Raw genomic sequence first — 18,932 nt, 5'->3', positions numbered from 1 at the left:
AGGGAGGCAGAAGGCGCCACGCGTTGGGAAGTGTTCCGGATTCATGCGCTGTTGTAAGGAAGCCTCCTTCCTTCTCTCTAACTTCCTTCTCTCTATTAGCCCAAACCTTTCTCAGCCAATCTTTTTGTTTGCAGCCAGTTTGGTGTGGTGGTGAAGTGTGCAGAGATAGAACCATTGAAATGGGCTGGCGTGAAGGTAGATTTGTTCTAAAATTTGTAAATCGTATCTTGTATTTTTGACACAGCTGCCTTTTTTTTTAGATTTCTGGATATATTGCGTTGCCCTCGTTTATTTTGTCTGCCTTTTTTTTTTTTTTTAAGCAGCCGCCTCTGGCCTTTTCCCGAAGGGTCTGGGGATGCTCACTCGGCACGCTCCCTGCCACTGGCTCCCGAGGAGACCCGCTTCCCTCGCCCACCTGTGGAGCCTGGGGACGGGGGAAGAGAGAGGCCTGCTCCGCTCGCCGGGGCGCAGCCATTAGCATACAGCTGAGAGGAGCCCTCCAAGCCGCCCCCCCCCCTGGAATCCAACGCGGCTTCTGCAGGAGTCAGCAAAGGGGGTTGCCCCGCCTTCCTCCCCCCAGCCCGGTGCCAACTCCAGCCTGCGCTTTCTCCCAGCAGAAGGCCCCTCCTCAGTGCTCCCTTTAAGCTGCGTTAGTGTGAGCCAGCTCACAGGTTCTTTTAGCCTGCAGCTCACTCACACAATGCTGTCTTCGCTCAGGAAGGAGGACCCCAGAGCACAAGCATTTATCCAGGGGAGGCCAAGGGTAGCTCGCCAGTTGTTGGGGGGTTTTTTTGCTTACAACTCCCATCAGCCCCAGCCATTGGCCATGCTGGCTGGGGCTGATTGGAGTTGTAGGCGAAAAAAAAAAACCATCTGGAGCGCTACCCTTGCCCACCCCTGACTGGAGCTCCCAACTTGCATGCCAGCAGTTCACCGAGCAGAATTTTTGCTCACAGGGCGAGCAGCTTAGAGCGCACGTTGCCCCTCCGCCTTCTCCGCCAGGGGGCCCGATCCGTGCGCAGAAGCCGCCTGGGGAGGAGGGGGGGGGGTTGAGCTCTGGCCCCGCCCCCTGCGCCCCAAGGGGCGGGGCCTCTACCCGAGGGGGCGGAGTCTTCCCCGCCCCCGCTCGTAAAAGGCCCCCGAGGCCGGCGGGGCGCGCCAGACTTTGGAGCCTCTCCTGCCTGCTCGCCCCATGGCTGCTGCGCTCCTCTTCTCCGGCGTCGTGGCGCTCCTGGGCGTCCGGCTGGTGAGTCGTCGCTGGTCCGAGGGGAGGGGAGGGGAGGGGGGCGGCTGCGACTTTGGGGGAAGGCGGAGGGGGCGCTTGGGCAGGGGGGCCGTCGGGGAGGCTGCGCGCCCTGCGAGGCAAGAGTCTCCTGGCCAGCCCGGCGGAGATCCGCCTTCTGCGGTGTACCGGTGGGGAGGGGAGGGCACCTCCAGCCAGGACTCCAGCAGACCGGGGGAAGGGGCCAGATCGCATCCCGAGGGAGCGGCGGTCGAGAGGGGGAAGGAAGCGCGTCTTTTTTTCCGGGAGGGTTGGACGAAGTTGCGGGGGGGGGGGGGGGAGGTCAGGCAGAAGAAATGCCACCGGCTGCAGGAGGAAAACACACCGCTGGGGGGAAAAACAGGAACCCGACCATGTCAATGTGAAACGCTTCTGGAGCTTTGCAGTTGCATCGCGCTTTGCGCATTTGATTGGCACGTTTAATACGGCACCGATAGCGTGCCATGTGCGCATTTAATACCGCACCGATAGCGTGCCATGTGCGCATTTATTACCGCACCGATAGCGTGCCATGTGCGCATTTTAATACAGCCTCTCTATCCTTGCTGGCGACCGGTCCACCGCCTCAGAGCTTCAACGATGCAAAATCAGTGCTTTGCTGCTCGCGCGGTTTACTTGTCCCGGGAACTTTCACTCGACAGGTGAAGCCATTGGCGCTGTGATACGAAGCTTGCGTAACGACGCTACGTTAAATGCACACTTGAAAAACTCTGGAAGCGTTTAACAGTTGCGTGCGCGCCTGTTTGGGTCTCTCTTTTTCCAGCAGTGCATTTGTTGTTTGCTTGAACCCTTTCCTTGCTGTGACCGTCTGCGGAAGGCCTGGGGGTCGGGAGTGCCATCAACAGGGAAAGGAGTTGGAACTCTCTGTCTGGGGCAGGGATGCTCTGTTCTTGTGCTTGGGAGGGGCACAGTGGGAGGGCTTCCCTTCTAGCCCCAGTGGTGGATCTCTTTATGGCACTTGGTGGGTTTTTTGGTCCCTGTGTGACACAGAGTGTTGGACTGGATGGGCCGTTCGCCTCCATTCGCCTCCACTGGATGGGCCGTTCGTTCCAACATGGCTTCTCCTATGTTCTTCTGTGAGACAGAGTGTTGGACTAGATGGGCCACTGGCCTGATCCAACAGGGCTTCTCTTATGTTCTTATGTGACTCAGAGTGTTGGACTGGATGGGCCATTGGCCTGATCCAACTGGGCTTCTCTTATGTTCTTCTGTGACACAGAGTGTTGGACTGAAGTGACCATTGGCCTGATCCAACATGGCTTCTCTTAAAATGTTCTTCTGTCTGGGGGCAGTGATGCTCTGTCTTCTTGGTGCTTGAGGGGGCACAGTGGGAGGGCTTCTAGTGTTCTGGCCCCACTGATGGACCTCCTGATGGCACCTGGGTTCTTGCTTTTTTTGGCCCCTGTGTGACACACAGTGTTGGACTGGATGGGCCATTGGCCTGATCCAAAAGGGCTTCTCTGATGTTCTTTTGGGTTTGATTAGGAAAGCGAATGGATTCAGACCTGTTGGATGCCTGGGGGAGGGGGAGGCATGACACCCCCCCGAACTGAAACTGAGGTTCCCCTAGGGGAGGTTTATTCCGCCCCTAGAATGGGTTTGCTAGAGTTTCCAACCTCCAGGTGGGGGCTGGAGATCTACTATATTAATTCCCCTGGAGAAAATGGGCTGCTTTGGAGGGGGGTGGGGCTCAGTGGCATTGTTACTGGCTGCCTTCTACTGAATCCGATCCTTGGTCCATCAAAGTCAGTCTTGTCTACACACACTGGCAGCAGCTCCCCAGGGTCTAGGGCAGAGTAAAGTCTTTCCCATCACCTCCTGCCCGGTTTTTTTAGCTGGAGTTGCTACCGGGGATTGAACCGGGGATCTTTTGCGTGCCAAGGCTCTGCTGCTGAGCCATGGCTGTTCCCCTTCCCCGGGTGCACCCCCCCACACACAGATCTCCACCCAGAACCCTTAGCTAACCGCTTCCCCCAGATCACGGATGTCTAGTTTGCATAAAAAGAAAGCCCTCTGCACACGGACAGATGCACTCCTCTGTATTCTTCCAGATTAGCTGTGCGCTGAAATCGTGCTCCTACTTGTACCTCTTGAAAGCTCGAAAATCTTGTTGGTCTCCAAGGTGTAACTTTGCACATGGGCAGAGGCACTCCCTTCTATACTGCAGGTTTCGCTGCGCTCTGAAACTGTTCTCCAGCTTGTGCCCCAAAATCAAACCAGTTTGGCATAGTGGTGAAGTGTGCGGACTCTTATTTGGGAGAGCTGGGTTTGATTCCCCACTCCTCCACTTGCACCTGCTGGCATGGCCTTGGGTTAGCCAGAGCACTCGCAGAGGTTATCCGTGAAAGGGCAGCTGCTGTGAGAGCTCTCTCAGCCCCACCCACCTCACCGGGTGTTTGTTGTGGGGGAGGAAGGGAAAGGAGATTGGGAGCCCCTCTGAGACTGTGAGATTCAGAGTATAGGGCAGGATATAAATCCAATTATTTCTTCTTCCTCTTCCTTCTTGCTTCTTCTTGCTTCTTCTTTCTTCTTCTTCTTTCTTCTTCTTCTGGATTCCCATCCAGCCTGGGTCCCTCTGAAACGGTGCTCTGTCGTGACTAACACCTGTGACTCTTCAAAACTGTGCTGAGGATGGTTTTGGGCTTGCCCTCCCCTTCCTCGACGCTCGCCGTCTGCTGGCAGTCGGTGACGATCCTCCTTCCTCTCCCCTGCCAATGGAGGGCGCCCCCTCCTGGCTGCTCTCGGCACTGGCCCAGCGATGGGGACCGCTTCTTCCTGGAGCAGCTGTTGGATGCATGTGGGCGGCGGGTGTGTGTGTGTGGAATCTATCAGCCTTTCGCTGGTTCTTCTCTTCCCCAAGAACAGATCCAGGCATCTGTCTGGGGAGAGCTCCATCCCCTGACTTGGAGAAGGGAGGCTTGGGAAGGTCACGGATGCAAATGTGAGCTGGCTGAAGGCTAAGCTATTGAGCTGTGTTCGGGGAGGGGGGGGGCAGGCGTGTTGGTCTGAAGCAGCAGGACAAAGCTTGAGTCTAAGGGTACCTTGAAGACCAGCAAAGTTGAATTCTCAGTATAAGCTTTCATGTGTGTGAACGCTTCATCAGATGCATGGACCCAAAAGCTTATACTGAGAATTAAACTTTTGTTAGTCAGTTGAAGTGGGCATGCACCCAAAAGTTTATACCCAGAATTAAACTTTGTTCATCTTCAAGGTGCCGCTGAACTTTGTTCCATTAGGCTGCAGTTTATATTTATTTCATTTTCCCCTTTTTTGATTTCCGAAATGTTTTTTTGAAAAACTCTCCTGTTAGAACGCTGTTTTTTTCTCCCTACCAGAGAATAGGGGTGAGTGCACACACCCTGCCCTTCGCTGCCCAGTCTGGCCTTGGGTAGCTCAGAAAGCAATAAAAGATTATTTGAAGTGCTGTAGAACTCAGCATAGCAGTTATGAGAAGGAGCTGTGGTCCAGAAAGCCCTCAGTTCAAGCCTCACCCTCTGCCACAGACTCGGTCAGTAGCCTTGAACATGCCCCTCCCTGGACACTCTCAGCCCATCTCTGCTTCTTATCTACTAAAGAGAGATGTCTTCTCCCATATGTTCCTGTCTGGGAATTAAAATCACAGAGAGAGACCCCCTCCTGACTGTCCTATTAATAAAAGAAGTTCAACTGGTGGGTACACGAGACAGGGCCTTTTTAGTGGCAGCCCCGTGATTTTGGAACAATCTCTCCAGGGAGGGGCACCAGGCCCTCTAGCTTTCAGTCTTTAAGAGGCAGCTTAAGACTGTTTTTATTTAGATGGATGGATGGATGGATGGATGGATGGATGGATGGATGGATGGATGGATGGATGGATGGATGGATAGATAGATAGATAGATAGATAGATAGATAGATAGATAGATAGATAGATAGATAGATAGATAGATAGATAGATAGATAGATAGATAGATAGATAGATAGATAGTCATTGTTCTAAAAAAAAAAATGAGAGCAACGAAATGAGGTGCTCTTCCACAAACATACCAACACATCAACACCCACAAAAGGACATATACATAGACCATTTAAATGCATCTAAAAACACATAACCATTCATAACCCTGCATTTAGCTTAACCACGGCACTTGGATAGAAGCTGCCCTTGAATCTATTTGTCTTTGCCTTCAACACTCTGTATCGCCTACCTGACGGTAAAATCTCAAATAGCAAGTGGCCCGGATGTGAAGGGTCCCTTAAGATCATTTGTATCTTCCTTCTACATCCCATATCATACAGATCCACCAATGAGGGGAGAGAACATCCACAAATCTTCTGTGCTCTCACCATCACTCTTTGGAGCACCCTTCTCTCTGCTTCCGTGCAGCTCCCAAACCACACGCAGAGGCAATAAGATAAAATGCTCTCAATGGAATAAAATGCTCTCAATGGCGTTTGATTAAAGCAGTCCTAAACTGTCCTTTTGGAAAGTATTTTATGAATTCTGTTTATACCGTAAGCCACCTTCAGCTCCATAAGGACAAAAACAAAAGGGCGGGGCAGCTTGTTTAAATAAAACAAAGAGGAAGCACACAGCACTTTGCGCTTGCTGGCTACACTGAGGAGGGGGAAATTCCCTCTCTTCAGGGCCGTCGTGGGCAACTACTTCTCCACAAAAACTCTTTCGCATCCCTCACTGGATTTGAAGACGGAGGAGATTCTCATTTATTGACCCGTGTCTGTGAAGGGCAGGTGAACAGCCTGGAAGGAGAGACTGGCTCTAGATCAGGGCTGAATCTGATGTAAATGAGACCTTGTTGGGCAGGGCCCTGTGTGCTCCTATTTAAGATTAGGTAGCAGAGATAGAAACTTTATAAAGGACACAGACACTATTAAAGATTTTTTTTAAAAAAACCCTTAAAACAGGCTTAAACGTTAGCACTTGTTGGTCTTAAGGGTGCTTTCTTTGTATTTCTCCCATGGCATCCAGGGAACTGGGCCAAGGAAGCTCTGGCTCCTAACTTCCTTCCCTGGGGACCAGGAGGGGGAGGAGCCTCAGCCAATAGAAGGGAGGGAGGCTTGGCTCAGGAACTCTGCTGTGCAGTTAAGAGAGCCTGGCAAAGCAAGCTCTGCCTCCCCCATTCCTCCCCAAGGGAGGAGCCTCAGCCAATGGAGAAAAAAGAGGTTTTGCTCTGCAGCCATTTGCTCAGGGGCCTGATTCACACGTTTGACACCATCTAGATTCTGGACAAGGCCTAGCGTATGATTCTCAGCAAAAGCTCCGCCATTATGGAGAAGGATCCATGTTTCCTTGGGGCGGAAGCGAGGCTTAAGTTCTTCCAAGAGAAATCCCTGGGATCTTGTGAGAGACGGGGATCCAAGGAGCAGAGAACTCTTGCCTCAGCAGGGCAGTGTGAAGCAGAGAATCAGATGCAAATTTCTTGTGCATAGGGATGAGACGTGAGAATTAACACCTGACCGGGGGGGCGGGGGAGGTCGGTCTATTCCTACATCCACGATCTGTAGAAATTGGCAGGCGACCCTTTTTTTGCAGTGTGCAGATTACTTCCTTTTCCCCCTGCTATCTCTGCGAGTCGGCCATGGCAGGGGCTGGGCGTGTATTCGGGAAGCCAGCGGCAGTGTAGAATTCCAAAGGGTTTATAAAGAGGGGCAGAACTTTCAGTGCCCAGACTGGGAGGCCAGTACCTGCAAAAAGAGCGCCAAGGGGGATGCTTTGGGAGCAGACACCTGAGTCGGTGCACTAACGCAGCCTCGGTGTAGAGGCATCGAGAGGTTTCCACAGGTGATGCTTTTCATGTGCTTCTCCTCCTGCTTTTCTCCCTCGCAGGTGAAACCGGCTGGCGTCTTTGAGCTCCAAGTGCATTCCTTCACCACAAGCAGCCCCCGGAGCTGGTGCCGCGGCGCCCACCCCTGCCGCCTCTTCTTCCGCGTCTGCCTCAAGCACGCCCAGGCGGTGGTATCACCAGAACCTCCCTGCACCTTTGGGGCAGCCCTGAGCGACGTCGTCCCAGCTGACCACAGTGTCGTGGCCACCAGCGGGCCCATCCGTGTTCCCTTCCACTTCAAGTGGCCGGTGAGGTTCCCAGGCCGGGGTCTGGCACCCTCCAGACATCTTGGTTTAGACCGAGGCCTTTCCTTGTCCCTTTCTCTCTGTTTCCTGCTTTTTACTCTTTAATTCTCCGACTGAGTTTCCCACAGTGGACACACCCTGGCGAGTGCCGTGGGATCTTTGGGGTTGGGGAAGACCGCAGAGTTGAGGCAGCGCATGTGCCTGTTGTCCCTCTGTGTGCATGACCTACACTGACCCTGTACTTTTTCTCGCAAAATGGCAGAGGATCGTCCATACATGCTGGTAGATCCAAGCGGGCAGCCGTGTTGGTCCAAAGCAGTTGAACAAAGCAAAAGTCAAGCTGCCATTTTAAGACCAAACAATTTTTATTTAGAACACACGAAAGCTTACATTCTAAATAAAAATTGGTTGGTCTTAAAGGTGCACTTGACTCCTGCTTTGTTCATACATGCTAGTGTACGTCTTCTGTGTTAAATTGTGTGGACAAGGAAACTAGGCTTGTGTGGCAGGTACAAGGGCGGAGATGAGAACATAAGAGAAGCCATGTTGGATCAGGCCAATGGCTCAATGTGGGGCTGCCACCAAAAAGGCCCTCTATCTTGTTCCCACCAGATGAGCTTCTTTGATTGGTGGGACAGTCAGAGGGCCTTTCCCCTGTCATCTTAAATCCTGGGTAGGAAGCCAAAGTCACAAGAGAGATATAATAGGTGTGCCTTAGAATGCTGCCAGCAAGGCTTGACAAGAACGTAAACTGGGGCCCTGCTAGATCAGACCAAAGGTTTCCTGCTATACCTGACTCGATGCCATCTAAAGAGCTACAGGCGGGGGGGGGGGAAATTATCTCCCTGTGGCCATTAGACTTAGAATCATAGAGTTGGAATGGATCTCCAGGGTCATCTAGTCCAACCCCCTGCACAATGCAGGAAACTCACAAATACCTCCCCCTAAATTCATAGGATCTTCATTGCTGTCAGATGGCCATCTAGCCTCTGTTTAAAAACCTCAAAGGAAGGAGAGCCCACCACCTCCCGAGGAAGCCTGTTCCACTGAGGAACTGCTCTAACGGTCCGGAAGTTCTTCCTAATGTTGAGCCGGAAACTCTTGTGGGTCTTTTAGTATGGAAGGGATCCGTGAGAAGCCTCAAATACCCTGGAGCAGAGGTTGTATTAAGAGCAGCACTTAGAATTATGTGCCTGGAGTCCTATTTGGGAATCAGTGTTATCTGAATTAATTTTGGCTCTCACCTTCCCCTGTCCTCCATCTTTCTTACTTATTTTCTCTCTCCTTCCCATTTTGTTTCTAGGGGACCTTTTCTCTCATTATAGAATCTTGGAGGGCAGAATCAGGAGAACCGTCCACAGGTAAGCGGCTCATTAAATTTATAGCTAGAAGGTATAGATATGGATACATTTGTGTTTTTTGAGCTTGCAATGCATCTGGAACCTACAACAGCCCTGTAAAGTAGGCTATTATTTTCAAAAGGAAAAAAAGCCCAAAGATAGCTGTTGCCAAAAGAAAAATATCCCTGAGTGCCAGCAAGGTGTATTCCCCCTCTATCCCCAAGTGCCATCAGGAGGTTCACAAGTGGGGCTAGAAGCCCTTCCACTTTGCCTCCCACCAAGCACCAAGAATACAGAGCATCACTGCGCATGTTAAACATCTTTAAGCGAGCCTTTCTGCCCATAATGAAAAAGTTAAAACCAGCTTAAATATTTATTTTATTTTATTAAATTTATATCCCGCCCTTCCCTAACAGGCTCAGGACGGCTGACAACAGTTAAAAACCACACAGAATACTAAAAGCAGTATACCAGGGGTGGCCAACGGTAGCTCTCCAGATCCCCCCCCCCGTACAACTCTAATCAGCCCCAGCCATTGGCCATGCCGGCTGGGGCTGATGGGAGTTGTAGGCAAAAAACATCTGGAGAGCTACCGTTGGCCTCCCTTGCAGTATACAATAAAATCAGTTCTCCACACATTTTAACCATAAAATCCAAGATACGCACATTGGTGTTTCTCAATATCTATATATGTCCAGTGGGACTACCTCCCCTTAATTATTAAAGGCAAGCTTAAATAGTTCAGTCTTACAGGCCCGAGGAAATGTGGCAAGTCCCGCAGGGCCCTGATGCCTTCGGGGAGGGCTTTCCACAGAGCGGGGGGCTATTGTTGAGAATGCTCTGGCTCTAGCGGTGGACGATTGAGCTCCTTTCAGTCCGGGAATCCGGAGGGGATTTTGGAACCCTGGACGTAGTGCTCTCTGGGGCACAGACGGGGGAAATATGTAAACAGATAGAGAATTAAAACAGATCACAAGGATGCTTCAATGGGCAGCAGGGGGTTGCTTTGTAGAAAAATAGGTGGTGGAGCTCATCCAGGGATTGTTTATGCAGCTGCACCTCCTATTCAATGGGCAAGGTGGGGAGGAGGAGGGGGAACCACAAAAAGGTTCAAGAGCTGTGCTCCTGCTGAATCCGAGGCCTGGTGGGCAGGAAGGCCAAAGGGAATCAGTGAAGGAATGTCCGACGAGACAACAATCTTACTCTTCCAAAATCATTTGCCCATCCAGCATTCTTTGAGCTGTCACGGGCTGTTCCTTTTGGGTTCCCAGCTCTGGGTTCAGAAATTCCTGGAGATGTGTGTGTGTGTGTGTGGGGTGGGGTGGGGGCGCTCAGCAAAATACAATTGTCACAGAATCCACCCTCCCAAGCAGCCCTTTTCTTTAGGGGAAATAATCTCTGTAGCCCGGAAAGAAGTTGTCATCCTGGGAGATAAATGATTTGGATGAATAGACGGAATGCTTATTAAGTTTGCAGATGATACTAAAATGGGGAGATCTCGCGGAGCCAGAGTTGGAAGGGACCTCCAGGGTCATCTAGTCCAACCCCCTGCACAATGCAGGACATTTACAAATACCTCCCCCTGCATACCCCCCAGTGACGCCTGCTCCATGCCCAGAAGATGGCCAAACCCCCACCCCACCCCCCCAGGATCCAAGGTCTTAGATCCAGTCTTTTGTATCTCCACTTAAAAAAGGGGAGGCAGAAAGAGGTCCTTTTTCCTATGTTGAGGGGTGTCCCCCCATATTGTTTTAATTTAGAGAACTTCCTGACCGTTAGAGCGGTTCGTCAGTAGAACAGGCTTCCTCAGGAGGTTGTGGGCTCTCCTTCCTTGGAGGTTTTCACGCAGAGGCTAGATGGCCATCTGACAGCAATGAGGATCCTGTGAATTTAGGGGGAGGTGATTGCGAGTTTCCTGCATTGTGCAGGGGGTTGGACTAGATGACCCTGGAGGTCCCTTCCAACTCTAGGATTCTATGATCACCATCTTCAAGTCCTTGAAGGGGCTGTCCTATAGAAGATGGTGTGGATTTGTTTTCTGTGGCCACAGAAGGTGGGACCAGAACCAGTGGGTTGAAATTAAATCAGAAGAGTTTCCAGCTCAACATTAGGAAGAACTTCCTGACCGTTAGAGCAGTTTGTCAGTAGAACAGGCTTCCTCGGGAGCTGGTGGGCTCTCCTTCCTTGGAGGTTTTCAAGCAGAGGCTGGATGGCCATCTGACAGCAATGAAGATCCTGTGAATTTAGGGGGAGGTGTTTGTGAGTCTCCTGCATTGTGCAGGGGGTTGGACTAGATGACCCTGGAGGCCCCTTCCAACTCTGTGATTCTATGAACTTCCTGACTGTTAGAGTGGTTCCTCATTGGAACAGGCTTTCTTCTTGGGAGGTGGTGGGCTCTCCTTCCTTGGAGGTTTTTCAACAGAGGCTAGATGGCCATCTGACAGCAATGAGGATTCTGTGAATTAGGCAGATCATGAGAAGGAGGGCAGGAAGGGTCACATCAGTCCTTAGTTCCCATGACCCTTTCTTACACGCTCAGGGAAATGGTGATTGATACTCTGGGGTCAGGAAGGAATTTTCCTCCAAAGGAGATTGGCCCAGGTTCTCCTGGAGGTTTTTTTCCCTTCCTCTGAGTGTACAGCAGGGGTTGCTGAGGGAAATGAGGGGGACCGAGAAAGGTAGTTGTGAATTTCCTGAACTGAGCAGGGGGTTGGACTAGATGACTTCTAGGGACCCTCCAACTCTATGTTTCTGTTTCTTTTTTTGCTCCATATGTATGTGTGAAGCAGTTTATGGTAACCTTAAAATCTACAAACCTTTAATTTTTTTTTGTTTGGGGCGGGGGAACCCAAAACTGAATGATCACACAACCGTGGAGATCCACCAGAACTTGCTTTCGTGGGCAGAAGTTCAAGCCAACAGGGACCCTCATATTTGGCTTGGGAGGGCTCTCTTGACCAGGACTTTGAAAGCCAGATGGGACAGACCCAGGAGGAGTTAACTATTCTCAGTGTGTGCATTACAAATGCGAAGAAATGTGTGGAGCAGGTACTACTTAAAGAGAGATGGATCTTCCCATGGGAGGAAAGTGCTGTAGACCACCATTTGGGGGAGGGGGGGGAATATGGCTCAGTGGTAGAGCATCTGCTTGGCATGCAGAGGGTCCCAGGTTCAATCCCCGGCATCTCCAGCTAGAAGGACCAGGCAGTAGGTGATGTGAAAGACCTCAGCCTGAGACTCTGGCCTGGAGAGCCGCTGCCAGTCTGAGAAGACAATACTCACCTGGAACTCAGGGCCTGATGCAGTGTCAGGCAGCTTCACTGCATTGGATCCCACGGATCCATTCCACTAGCGGAAGTGGGTCCTTCCGCCAGGAGAAGAATTCTGATGCGACACATGCTTTGGCAAGATCTCTCTTCCTGTTTAGGAGAACAGAGTTTGCTTCTCTTGATTTGTGGTCAGGTGTCTGGGGCCAGGGGGAAAATCTCTTCTTGCCATCCTTAGCCTCTCTCCCAGTGTGTTTGTGTTCTTTGTTTGAACCAGGAGTCTGTCCTTTGGCACTGACAGGACTCCTCAGCAGAGCCTTACTGCTTTCCTCTGCTATGTGACCCAGTGTGGCACAACTCAAGAGAGATTTTCCTCAGAAAGAGCATTGGCTTTGCCCCTTCTCACAAATGAACTCTCTCTCAGACAGAAACTACCAAACCAGTTCTGTCTCAAGGAACTGAGCAGAGAGGCTGCTTCTTAGCTCCTTTCTGCAGTCAATCTCCAACTGGACTAAAACTGTGAAGCAATTTCCCCCCCCCCCCTCTGCTAGCCTCCTTCCAATTGATATATTCGTATCCATGGAAGCGGCTCAGCCATCCAGAGTGAGCTTTTCACATTCACCCAGGCAAACTGCTTTAAGTCCATCACAGATGGGTTTATCCAAACTGGTGATTGGCACACAGTGATAAATGGCCACTTGAGAAAGGGTTTTGGGTTCTTCCCATGAGGAAGGGGTGGGATTCTGGCACTCTGGCCAGTAAATAAAAAGCTTCCTCCAGAACTCTTTATGGGACTGTTCCTGACATGCTCACGAAGCTGCCTTCTACTGAATCAGACCCTCAGTTCATCGAGGTCAGTATTGGAAGCGCCTGTCCAGGGTCTCAAATGGAGGTCTTTCACATCAACAACTGCTCTGTAACTGGAGATCCTGGAGACTGAACCTGGGACTTTCTGCACGCAAAGCAGTGCTCTTCCTCTGAATCCCAGAGCCAGGAGGCTACAACAGCGGAAGGCCTCAGCCTCTCTACCCCATTGTTGGACTGGCACAGGAACTGGCTGGCCCCTGTGTGAGACAGGATACTGGTCTAGATGGACTCTCTCATTGGACTGATCCAGCAGAGCTCTTCTGATGTTCCTATGAAGGCCTCAACCTTTACACCCTGTTGTTGGCCCTCCATAAAAACTGGTTGGCCCCTGTGTGAGATAGGATGCTGGACTAGATGGACCCTCCTTGGTCTGACCAAGCAGGACTCTTCTAATGTTCTTCTCAGGGGAAGGCCTTGGCCTCTCTGCCCTGTTGTTGGCCCTCCAGAGGAACTAGTTGACCCCTGTGTGAGACAGGACTAGATGGACCCTCCCTGGTCTGACCCAGCAGGGCTCTTCTGAGGTTCTTCTCAGGGGAAGGCCTCAGCCTCCGCCCTGATGTTGCCCCTTGAGAGGAACTGGTTGGACACTGTGTGAGACAGGAAACTGAACTCGATGGACCCTCCCTGGTCTGGTCCAACAGGGCTCTTCTGATGTTCTTCTCAGGGGAAGGCCTTGGGCTCTCTGGCCTGATGTTGGCCCTCGAGAGGAACTGGTTGGCCACTGTGTGAGACAGGAAGCTGAACTAGATGGACCCTCCCTGGTCTGGTCCAGCAGGGCTCTTAGGAATGCCTCAGCCTCTATGCCCTGTTGTGGGCCCTCCGCTGGAAGTGACTGGCTCCTATGTGAGGCAGGATGTGGACTAGGTGGGCCTTCACTGGTCTGATCCTGCAGGGATCTTCTGATGTTCTTATGTCTCCTTCTGTATGTCTGTATGTGCCAACCAGTTTCCAAGCAGCCATATCTGTCAGCTGTCTCACCAGCTGGGGTGGCCTGCCTGGCTTTGGCCTTTTCCTCCTGAAAAAGGGACTCCCTGAAGAGGTGAGGGGCGGGCATCTTGAAGATCTTCAAGGCTGCAAGGCCTGCTTCCGTCTGCTAGGGCTTTTGCAAATGTATGAGTGGCAGGCTTCTTTTACAAAGAGAAGGGAGGGAGAGATTTAGGGTTTGCTAATTTTTTTTTGGGGGGGGCGGTTAATGAAAATGTTTGAAGCTATTTTGGCAAGCCACCTTGAGCCACAAGGGAAGGGGCAGATAATCAACTGGCACTCGAAAGCGTGGCGGGGGCATAGAAATGAAAATTTTTCTTTCTGAAAAAACTGAACTCGGGTTTACAGTGAAGCCAGGAGAGGCTTCCTGGAGACACCTTGGGCTGCAGCTGTTGTCAACCGGCTGTTTTTGTAGGAATATCGGCACAGAACTTCAGGTCTGGACCTTCAGAGAATCCATTGAGACTCTTAGGTCTTATGAACATATGAAGCTGCCTTCTACTGAATCAGACCCTTGGTCCATCAAGTCAGTACTGTCTACTCAGACTGGCAGCGGCTCTCCAGGGTCTCAAGCTGAGGTTTTTCACACCTGTTTGCCTGGACCCTTTTTATTTGGAGATGCCGGGGATTGTACCTGGGACCTTCTGCTTCCCAAGCAGATGCTCTACCACTGAGCCACCATCTTGGATAAAGAAGCTCTGCCCTGGCAGGTGTGGAGTATCTTTCTTCTTTCCCTCTCCACTTCATGCCCTCCCTGACTACCTATTTTTCCCCTCCCAGAGGATGCCCAGAAGTTGATCAGCCGTCTGGCCACCCGTCGACGCTTGGCCGTGGGCGAAGACTGGTCCCAGGACGTGCAGCTGGGAGACCAAAGCGAGCTGCGTTACTCCTACCACGTCACGTGTGACGAGCATTACTACGGAGAGAGCTGCTCGGACTACTGCCGCCCACGGGACGACACCTTCGGGCACTACGCCTGCGACGAGCTGGGCAGCAGGATCTGCCTTGCGGGGTGGCGGGGTGAATACTGTTCGGAACGTAAGTAGTCTTAGGAGGAGAGGGAAGGAAGGTGGTGGTTGCAGCCACCGGAGCGGTGAGAGAGAGCTTAACCAGGCTAGGAGCCATTTGGTAAAGTGTGAGCTGTCGTCCTTGCCTTAGAGCAGTGATGGAAAAGAACAAAGCCCGTGCAGGGCACACAGCCTGCAGTGCTGCAAATACTTAAAAAGTACTTAACGAATCACTTTTTCACGGAGAGCCAGTTTGGTGTAGTGGTGAAGTGTGCGGACTCTTACCTGGGAGAACCGGGTTTGATTCGCCGCTCCCCCACTTGTACCTGATGGAATGGCCTTGGGTCAGCCGTAGCTCTGGCAGAGGTTGTCCTTGAAAGGGCAGCTTCTGTCAGAGCTCTCTCAGCCCTACCCACCTCACAGGATGTCTGTTGTGAGGGGAGAAGATAAAGAAGATTGTAAGCTGCTCTGAGTCTCTGAGATTCAGACTGAAGGGTGGGGTATAAATCCAATATCTTCTTCTTAGAGAGCCAGTTTGGTGTAGTGGTGAAGTGTATGGACTCTTATCTGGGAGAACCAGGTTTGATTCCCCACTCCTCCGCTTGCACCTGCTGGAATGGCCTCGGGTCAGCCATAGCTCTGGCAGAGGTTGTCCTTGAAAGGGCAGCTGCTGTGAGACCCCTCTCAGCCCCACCCACCTCACAGGGTGTCGTGGGGGTGGGGAAGGTAAAGGAGATTGTGAGCCGCTCTGAGACTCTTCGGAGTGGAGGGCGGGATACAAATCCAATATCATCATCTTCTTTTATAAATTCATCAGTGTTTTAATCCGGCGTGCTGTCTTGGTCGAAATACTTGAAGCAGTACATGGAAAGCACACGCTCCATTACATGAGGACTCTTTAAGGATGCATACAAGTTTATACACATTTCATAATGGCTCCTTAGAACTTCCAATACTGATGCTTCAGTCCAAAAGAGTCCCAAAATCTGGAGACGCCAGCGGTCCGTGCTGAGCAAACGAGAGCGTTGTAAAGGCAGCTTTGTCCCTCAAAGTATGTAATTTGGAGCACGCACGCGCCTGAGGAAGCGATTCCGGGAAACGGGGCCTTACCGGTGTTCCGTTGCACAAGACCTCCACACGAGGGACTATTTGCAGCACTATAGGCTGTGTGCCCTGTATGGGCTTTGTTCTTTTTCGGTGTCTGTTACACAGCCTTCTCTTTTGGTTTTGGAGCATTCTTTCGAGCTAGAGCAGTGATGCACAGGGGCTGAGGAAGCACAACTAGCTCTTCTGAGTGTTTTTTCCCCCCTACTGTGGCACCTGCTGTGGGTTTCTGGAAAGCAGGCAAGTCCCTTTCCCAATTTGGCTTGCGGTTGGCAAGTGGTTGAGGTGGCTGCTACTGGAGGAACAGGTAAGCTGTGAGCCTCTAAGGTGGAAGGCCTCATAAGAGGGAATGCGGGTCTTGATGGAATGTGGCCCTGATAGACCAGTGATCTGGCACTTCAAGTGCTCCCATATTTTGCGGTGGACCTGAGGGCCTTGGGGATTTGGGGAGGGCCTTCAATGGGGTAGAATGCCGTAACGTTCACCTTCCAAAGCAGCTATTTGCTCCAGAGGAACTGATCTCTATCCCCTGGAGATCAGTTGTAATCCCAGGTGGTCTCCAGCCAGCACCTGGAGGTTTGGCAACTAAAGTGAGGATCACAGATGAGATAGCAGCAACCAAGAAAGGCAAAAGCTACATGTAAAGTAATCTAAACACTATATTGTATACAATTTACAGTTCTTAGGAGCTTTTTATATCAAGTACAATTCCAGCAAACATTCATAAATGGCAAAAGTCCAAATAAGTTCCAACTTTGTAGAGATATATAAGAACATAAGAGAAGCCATGTTGGATCAGGCCAACGGCCCATCCAGTCCAACACTCTGTGTCACACAGTGGCCAAAAACCCCAGGTGCCATCAGGAGGTTCACCAGTGGGGCCAAGGCACTAGAAGCCCTCCCACTGTGCCCCCCCAAAGTACCAAGAAGACAGAGCATCGCTTGCCCCAGACATAAGAAGAAAAGCCATGTTGGATCAGGCCAATGGCCCATCCAGTCCGTGTTACATAGCAGCCAAAAGAACCAGGTGCCATCAGGAGGTCCACCAGTGGGGCCAGGACACTAGAAGCCCTCCCACTTCCCCCCCCCCACCTCCCAGGCACCAAGAATACAGAGTATCACTGCCCCAGACATAAGAACATAAGAGAAGCCATGTTGGATCAGGTCAGTGGCCCATCCAGTCCAACACTCTGTGTCACATAAGAACATAAGAAAAGCCCTGTTGGATCAGGCCAGTGGCCCATCCAGTCCAACACTCTGTGTCACAGAAGAACATAAGAAAAGCCCTGTTGGATCAGGCCAGTGGCCCATCCAGTCCAACACTCTGTGTCACAGAAGAACATAAGAGAAGCCATGTTGGATCAGGCCAGTGGCCCATCCAGTCCAACACTCTGTGTCACACAGTGGCCAAAAAAACCCAGGCACTATCAGGAGGTCCACCAGTGGGGCCAGGACACTAGAAGCCCTCCCACTATTGCCCCCCCCCAAGCACCAAGAAGACAGAGCATCACTGCCCCAGACAGAGAGTTCCAACAATACGCTGTGGCTAATAGCCACTGATGGACCTCTGCTCCACATGTTGATCTATCCCCTCTTGAAGCTGGCTATGCTTGTAGCCACCGCCACCTCCTGTAGCAGTGAATTCCATGCGGTAATCACCCTTTGGGTGAAGGACTTCCTTTTATCCCTTCTAACCCAACTGCTCAGCAATTTCATTGAATGTCCTCGAGTTCTCGTATTATGAGAAAAGGAGAAAAGGACTTCTTTGTCTACCTTCTCTATCCCATGCATAATCTTGTAAACATTGACTGGTTCATGTGTTCCTCACTGAGCTTGTTCTGTGTATCTCTATACGAACTTATTTGGACTTTTGCCATTTATGAATGTTTACTGGAATTGGAGCAAGAGCCCCGTGGCGCAGAATGGTAACGCTGCAGTACTGCAGTCGGAGCCCTATGCTCACGACCTGAGTTCGATCCCAGCGGAAGCTGGTTTCAGGTAGTAGGCTCCGGGCCTTCCATGACTCAGCCTTCCATCCTTCTGAGGTCAGTCAAATGAGTCCCCAGCTTGCTGGGGGGAAAGCATCGATGACTGGGGAAGGCAAGGGCAAACCACCTTGTAAAAAAGTCTGCTGTGAAAACGTTGTGATGTGATGTCGGAAACAACTGGTTCTTGCGCAGGGGACCACCTTTACCTTTTTATTGGAATTGTATTTGATGTGAAAAGCTTCTAAAGAACTGTAAATTGTATACAACAGGGGTGGCCAAAGGTAGCTCTCCAGATGTCTTTTTTGCCTACAACTCCCATCAGCCCCAGCCATTGGCCGTGCTGGGTGGAGCTGATGGGAGTTGTAGGCAAAAACATCTGGAGAGCTACCATTGGCCACCTCTGTTGTATACAACATGGTGTTTAGACAACTTTACACGGAGGCTTTGGCCTTCTTGGTTACCACCAGGAAGTTGGCAGTCCCAGGCCCAAACAAATCAGCTTCATTGCATCGGCGTTTTGGTGAAATGGTCAGAGCTTCATGCTCGAAAGTTCCCTGAAGAGAAGTAATCTTTGTTCTTCTCAAGACTGGCATTCACTCCCCTGGCTGGCTGATCTCAATATAATTGTAGGAAGTGAGCAGAGGAAATGCAAGCTTTAACTTCCGCCTGTGCCTGTTTTGTGTTTGGGAAATGGTCCAAGGGCAGCGACGATCGGTTACCGTGTCCAAGCTCTGCGCCAGTGTGCAGTTGTTGTATATGGCTGGGAAACGGGTCATGCTGGCAGAGCCCAGTTGCTCCAACACAGCAGCCATTAAAAGAGGAGTCAATCTGCAGGGTTCGTAGTGTGGAATGAGGGGAACGTGCCCTTCCCGCAGTGCCCACACGCACCTAAGACAAACCACATACGTTTGATGAGCTACCCTGGGTGGTGCCCTTTTAATTTGGACAGTTTGTGTTGGTCGGACTGAATTGTAATCTTCTGAGCTGCACTGAGTTCTTCATTGGTGCTGCTGGATGGAGGAGCTGTG

General features: G+C 51.3%; 1 protein-coding gene across 1 annotated transcript in view; it reads left to right on the top strand.

The window, feature by feature from the left end:
- Positions 1 to 1,166: 1,166 nt before the first annotated feature.
- DLL3 (delta like canonical Notch ligand 3) overlaps positions 1,167 to 18,932 on the top strand; it is a 53,414-nt gene continuing 35,648 nt past the window's right edge. The window contains exons 1-4 of the mRNA XM_060258423.1: positions 1,167 to 1,246; positions 7,106 to 7,351; positions 8,652 to 8,709; positions 14,586 to 14,843. Coding sequence (XP_060114406.1) covers positions 1,193 to 1,246; positions 7,106 to 7,351; positions 8,652 to 8,709; positions 14,586 to 14,843 — 616 coding nt within the window. The 5' untranslated portion in view covers positions 1,167 to 1,192. The remainder of the gene's footprint in view (positions 1,247 to 7,105; positions 7,352 to 8,651; positions 8,710 to 14,585; positions 14,844 to 18,932) is intronic.

The sequence above is a fragment of the Heteronotia binoei genome, chromosome 17 (genome assembly GCF_032191835.1).
Source record: "Heteronotia binoei isolate CCM8104 ecotype False Entrance Well chromosome 17, APGP_CSIRO_Hbin_v1, whole genome shotgun sequence".
Classification (NCBI taxonomy): Eukaryota; Metazoa; Chordata; class Lepidosauria; order Squamata; family Gekkonidae; genus Heteronotia; species Heteronotia binoei.
The sequence above is the reverse complement of the archived record's forward strand: the minus strand, read 5'-3'. Positions and strand labels throughout refer to the sequence as shown.